Consider the following 6,300-nt stretch of genomic DNA (forward strand, 5'->3'; position numbering starts at 1 on the left):
CCAGCACCACGGACCCTGCGGGAAGAACTGTTCATAAGGAAGCTCCGTAGTTCTCACTTCCCCTTCCCCCTCCTTCCTGTTCCTTCTACAAACACCCCTCCAGCTGGGCAGGGGCCAACCTGCGCTGGGCTGCCCCCCTTCACCCCCCCCCCCAATAAATCCTCTTGGGGTCGAAACACCTAGCGGATAGTTCCCTGGCCGCAGGGACAGAGGGGACCGCTGATGGCCGGAGCCGGGGTCGCGGCCTCACCAGGCCGCTGCCACAGTGGCCGCCAGCAGGGGTGCTGGGCCGAGACGGGGGCGCTCCTGGCTCCCTCCCGTGCGGTGGGTGGCGCCCAGGAGCCTCACAGGGACTCCCAGGCCCCGGGGAGCTCTCTGGTTGGTGCAGGGAGAGGACGCAGATGGAAGCCGCCTGCGGTGGGGTCATACCTGTCCTGCGAGGCTCCCCCTTTTCTGTCCTCACAACCCGCATCACAAGCAGCTGCTCCTCTCCGACTGCCGCCGAGCGGCTTCAGGACAAACACAAAGCGTCATGGGGCCGACGGCCCGTTCCTGCCCGAGGCCCGGGCTCAGCTGGGCCAGGCCTGGCACGCTCTCCACTCGAACCCGCGTGGCGCCAGGAGGGGCGGATGGAGGGCGTCGGGGCCTGCCCACGGTGACCGCGTGCTATCGGGTGCAGCCCAGCCCTGCCGGGGCTGGGAAGGGCGCCCCAGAGCTGCGCCGCTGACAGGAGCGTCCTGGTCGCCCAGCTGGAGGCCCACCCAGGCTGCTGGGTCCGGCTCCCAGGACTGGGAGCCACAGAACTGAGCGGCCATGGCCCACGCTTTGTTTTGACTTTTAAATTAGTTGCCAAGATTAGAAAAGGGAAGCATTCTCCACACAAAACGCCAAGATCTCCAGCTCTTCTTTCCGGGCCTCAAACAACAGGCCTGGCTGTCTCCGTCGGAGGCCGGAGCTTTGACACCGAGTCGTCGGCAGGAGGCTCCTGCTCCCGGGCTCCTCGGCTTGTCGTCCCCTCACCAGCTCTGCCTTCACGTGGACACGGAGTCCCCCCTGCGTGTCTGTGCCCAGCCTTCTTCTTTGTAAGGACACACCACGCTCACTTGTCCTCGTCCTGACCAACTGCATCTCAGCGGCCCTGTTTCTAAGGTGGTGGCGCCCCAAGGTCCTGGGGGTTAGCGTTTTGCATGAATTTTGGGGAAAGAATTCAACCCGGCGCCGTTGGTTCCCGTAAGAGGGGCAGTATTGGGTCCACCTGAGTCAGTGTCAAAGCTCGTGGGAGAGCAGCGATGGCCGCGGGTTTCTCGGGCCTCTGCGCAGAGCGGAGCTTGGAGGTCAAGGTGCTCCCTCCTCGCGGACTGACGGGCCGCCTCTGTCTCTCGCTGTCCCTCCTCGCGGACGGGCCGCCTCTGTCTCTCACTGTCCCTCCTCGCGGACTGACGGGCCGCCTCTGTCTCTCGCTGTCCCTCCTCGCGGACTGACGGGCCGCCTCTGTCTCTCACTGTCCCTCCTCGCGGACTGACGGGCCGCCTCTGTCTCTCGCTGTCCCTCCTCGCGGACTGACGGGCCGCCTCTGTCTCTCGCTGTCCCTCCTCGCGGACGGGCCGCCTCTGTCTCTCACTGTCCCTCCTCGCGGACTGACGGGCCGCCTCTGTCTCTCGCTGTCCCTCCTCGCGGACTGACGGGCCGCCTCTGTCTCTCGCTGTCCCTCCTCGCGGACTGACGGGCCGCCTCTGTCTCTTGCTGTCCCTCCTCGCGGACTGACGGGCCGCCTCTGTCTCTTGCTGTCCCTCCTCGCGGACTGACGGGCCGCCTCTGTCTCTTGCTGTCCCTCCTCGCGGACTGACGGGCCGCCTCTGTCTCTCGCTGTCCCTCCTCGCGGACTGACGGGCCGCCTCTGTCTCTCGCTGTCCCTCCTCGCGGACGGGCCGCCTCTGTCTCTTGCTGTCCCTCCTCGCGGACTGACGGGCCGCCTCTGTCTCTCGCTGTCCCTCCTCGCGGACGGGCCGCCTCTGTCTCTCACTGTCCCTCCTCGCGGACGGGCCGCCTCTCTGTCACGTGCTGTCCGTCCTGAGCTTGGGCCCTCTAGCAGGACGCACTCCTCCACCGTCCCACCTTTAACACAGTTGAAATCCTTCCTTATAGCTCCATCCAGCTGATGCTGTTTCTTTGCTTTGGGCTCAGAGAGAAAACGGAGTGTCTTTCCCTCTGGCCTTCGTAACCGCAGCGAACACTGAGCTGTTTACTTACCTTTTTGTTTGTTTGCTAGTCCTCACGTGGGGAAGGGAGGGGGAGAGACAGAGAGAGCAGCATCGATGTGAGAGAGACATCGATCGACTGCCTCCCGCACACACCCCTACCAGCGCCAGGGATCAAGCCTACAACCGAGGTGCGTGCCCTGGACCGGAATGGAACCGGGACCCTTCAGGCCACAGACCGCTGCTCTATCCACTGAGCCACACGGCCAGGGCCTTGCTACTTATTGACACCCGTTCTACAGGAAGGGACTGAGGCAGAGGGGCTGCAGCCGGCTCAGGGCCCAGCTGGAGAGGAGCAGAGTGACAGCCAGAGCTCCTGCTCCTGCCCCATCACCAGGCACCACGGCTGGGCTGGCTGTTGCAGGAGCTGTTCACGTGGCCGTGGGCTGATGATCCACGGGACCCCTCTGCACACTCAGACCCAGGGACAGGTGCCTCCCTCCCGAGGGCGCCTCTCCCAGGCGCTGGGCCTGGGGCTCCTCCGTGAGGGCAGAAGGAGGCCGTCTCCACGCGAGTGACGAGAAACTTGGGAAGAGGGACTGAGGGAGCAGGAGGTGGGAGGAGCGGGGAGCCCAGGAGGGAGCCCAGGAGAGAGCAGGCCCAGGAGCTGAGGGGGGGCGGGCCTCCTGGCAGAGCCAGCGCCTGGCAGAGACCAACAAGCTCGTCATGAACAGCCATGGCCGTTCAGCTCAGTGGGAAAGTTCCCAGTGCATCAAGCAGAACTGAGTCCGTTCTGACCTGTGGGTTTGGCAAAGATTTAAAGATCCGTGACAGGCAGCGCGGGCGAGGGAGTGCGGGAGCTCCGGGCGGGCGGGTGGCAGGTCCCAGGCCCGTCAGTGCAGCACAGGTCCGGCTGGGCGGGTCAGAGGCCCTGCGGGCGAGGGGTGCCGGCGGGCAGGCGCTGGCAGGAGGAGCTCCTGGGGTCTGCTCCCAGAACTGGACGCATGACCTTGGACGGTCCCCCAGCCCGGACAACGGGACGTTGTGAGAGTGGAGGGCTGTGGGGACTCAGGAGCGAGGCCAACAGAAAGGCCAGGCACACGGCCAGCCCCTCACCCACTCTGGGCCCCGCATCCTGGAGGCAGGTGCACCGCACACCCCGGGGCTCCTCCAGCCAACGGTGTGGCCGCCCTGGGCCCTGGTGGCCCTGCAGGAAGAGGCCCAGCTCTCACAGAGCGGGAAGAACTGGCTTGTTGGACCCGCCCTGCCACAGGGACAACATGGGGTGGTGTCGTCGACTAAGCCGTGGGCCGAGGCCGCGGCCCGGCAGTCAGCTCAGCCAGATGCCGCCTGAGGCCCACGGGCCGGGTGCTGGGCCTGCCCTGCCTGGTGGACTCGGGGCCTGGGGGCTGCGTGACCCCGGGACTGCCAGGACTGCCGGGAAAGGGGCCGGGTGGGGCAGAGGGCGCAGAGGCGTGGGCTCCAGGACACAGCTGTGGCAAGAGGCTTCTGTTTTGCTTTTTATCTGGGTCCTCAGATAACAGCTGCCCACAGGGCCTGGCCGCGCTGTCACCCTGCGCAGCCCGCACCTCCACATCTGACGCAACCCTTTCTAAAGGAAACGCATGTCATTCCAGGAGAAACTAGTGGAATTTGCAAAAAGACAAAGTTTAACGAAAGAAACCCCCCACGAGCACTGCGCCCTCGGAAAGCTGCCCCTTTCGCTCTTCCCCGTCGGCCGGGGCGGAGCAGGTGCTCGTGGGAGAAGCAGGGACTCGGGACTCTGGCTGCGTGCTCCTTGCCAGGCGGTCCCTCAGGCCGGGGCCTCGGTGTCCCCACTGGGAGACGGGAGCTGCCACGGGATCAAGTCCCCGCCGGTGACCAGCCACGCCTGGCACTCAGCCGGCACGGGCGGCGAGCTGTCCTCCCTCCTTACCCCCCAGAGGGCATTCACTTGTACAAAGGGGTGTCCAGTCTCCCTCCGGCCCCCCCAGAGCCTGGGCTGCCGCCGCCTCCTGGACACTTCCCTCCTGGTGTCCTGACTTTCAAACTCACAGCGAGCGGGCACTGTCTCCTGTCGCCAGCTTCACAGTCGCCTTGAAAACGGCACAAAACCTGAGCCCCACACAAAGCCCACATGATCTCAACACTGACAAGGCCCGTAAGGAGACACCGCTCTCACTATCAGACCGGCAACAAGGAGAGGGCACAGGAGGGCGGGCTCAGGGGACTCCCAGCCCCACCCCTCTGCTCTGACCCACCGGCCGCCACCCCTCTGCCCAGGCACAGCCTCCAGTGCTCGGGGCAGGGCTGCCTGAGGAGCAGGTGCCAGAGGTCAGAGCGGTGGGGCGGCTGCTGGAAACCCTGAGTCCTGGGCTCTGGGAGACTAAAAACGCACTTTTCAACCGAGCGGGCAAGCGGGGCGGGGGACTGGGAGGGCAGGGAGGGCTGACTCGCTGTTCACCCCCCATTCCCACTGATCCCAGGCCCCGAGGCGGGGCTCCCTCTGCCCCGTGGCTGCCAGGCACCGTCCCAGGTGCATCTGACCTGCTCAGACGGCCTGGCTTATGTTGCTTAAGAATATCTTTCCAGTTTGACATCTCTGAGGTTAGAAAAGAACTGTCTTGGAAGTCTGTGATTTTTAAATCACCCCTCGGGTTGACCCTGTGATTGTAAACACTGGGTCCAGCCTGGCCTGGGCGAGGGCGAGGGCGGGACGTGGACCCTGCCTGCGGCTTCAGAGGGAGAACCACCTCACTGGCCTCCAGGCTGGGGAAGGCAGAGGGGGCCGAGGGGGTCTGGGAGGGGCTGAGGGGGACGAAGGGGCTGAGGGGGTCTGGGAGGGGCTGAGGGGGGCTGAGGGGGGCTGAGGGGTCCTCTGCCCGCGGCCAGGCCTCGGCCTCGCCATCGCCTTCCCTCATGCTGTTACTCTAGAACTTGAAAGTCCACTTTTTTAGCTTCAAAACAGTCTCTGTCCACCCACCGCTAGGCTCACACGCGGCCACGCGAGGTGGAGAACCAGGTGCCCTTACAGCACTTACACTTCCAGCCGGAGCGCTTCTCTACCCCACACTCTGCCTGAGCCGGGGCACCCCTTCCAGGGCCCCTGCACTACCCCCAGCACCTGCTGGGGACCTGCCGGTGCCAGCCAGGGGTCATGGGTCAAGGACAACACCCCCCCCACCCAGCAAACAACAGAATCCAAATAAATGAGGCAGAGTAAGGTGCGGGCTGGTGCCCGGGAAGGAAGCGGGAGGTGAGGGGGTGTCTGAGGTGCGGGCAGGAGCGGGCCAGGGTGGGGAATACAGCAGCATCTGGCCAGACGGGCACAGGGGCAGCCTGGGCGCTGGGAGGGTGGTGGGCGCTGGGCAGGAGGGGCAGGGCAGCTCTGGCCCCACCTGAAAACCAGGAGCCTAGTGTCACCCGCTGTACCAGCCGTCTCGCTGCCCACGGCCACTTTGCTCTGCTCACGGCGCCAGGGCTCCGGGCGGCACCTCGCGGAGATGCTGACGCGCCTACATGGGCAGCGCGTCTTCACCAGAGCTCGTCCCTGAGGACTGTCCCCCGGGAGCGCGATCAGCAGCCGCGTGCCCAAGAGACGTTCTGCAGGTAATTACAACTAGGCTGCGCCGGCTCTAGAGGCTGCGTCCCCCACGCCCCGTCCTGCAGCCACCACTGGGAACCAGCCACGAAGACGCCAAGACCACGGCCCCCACCTCACCAACCTCTCATAGCATCCCATCCGGTTGGCCACGCCTCCCTCTGAAAACTCTTCATTATAAAGAGACCCAAACTACAAGTACGTGTAACATGCAGGCATATTTAAAAAATAATAAAGTAAAATAAAATAAACACCTGGGTCCACGTGATAACCGCGCCCACAGCCCCGCGCCCACACAACAGCCCTGGGACCTGCTCAGCCACCAGGTGCGAGGAAGGACACTGGGTGCACAGGTGACAGAACCAAGTGCGGGGCCACGCCTGCCCCCGCCCCCCGCGGTGCTCTGCCCACCTGAGCGCGGCCATGCCTGCCCCCCGCACCCCCCGCCCCCCGGCACAGGTGCGTCTGCCCACCTGGCGCCGAGTCACCCTGGGAGGTGAG

The 6,300-nt window shown here is 65.3% G+C and overlaps 1 protein-coding gene across 1 annotated transcript in view; it reads right to left on the reverse strand.

Moving 5' to 3' along the window:
• LOC111824549 (coiled-coil domain-containing protein 57-like) overlaps positions 1 to 567 on the reverse strand; it is a 4,513-nt gene extending 3,946 nt beyond the window's left edge. The window contains exon 1 of the mRNA XM_023748959.1: positions 430 to 567. Within this exon, the coding sequence (XP_023604727.1) occupies positions 430 to 472 (43 nt within the window). The 5' untranslated portion in view covers positions 473 to 567. The remainder of the gene's footprint in view (positions 1 to 429) is intronic.
• Between the last annotated feature and the right edge of the window lie 5,733 nt (positions 568 to 6,300).

Source organism: Myotis lucifugus, unplaced genomic scaffold (assembly GCF_000147115.1).
Source record: "Myotis lucifugus unplaced genomic scaffold, Myoluc2.0 scaffold_2170, whole genome shotgun sequence".
NCBI classification, from domain to species: domain Eukaryota; kingdom Metazoa; phylum Chordata; class Mammalia; order Chiroptera; family Vespertilionidae; genus Myotis; species Myotis lucifugus.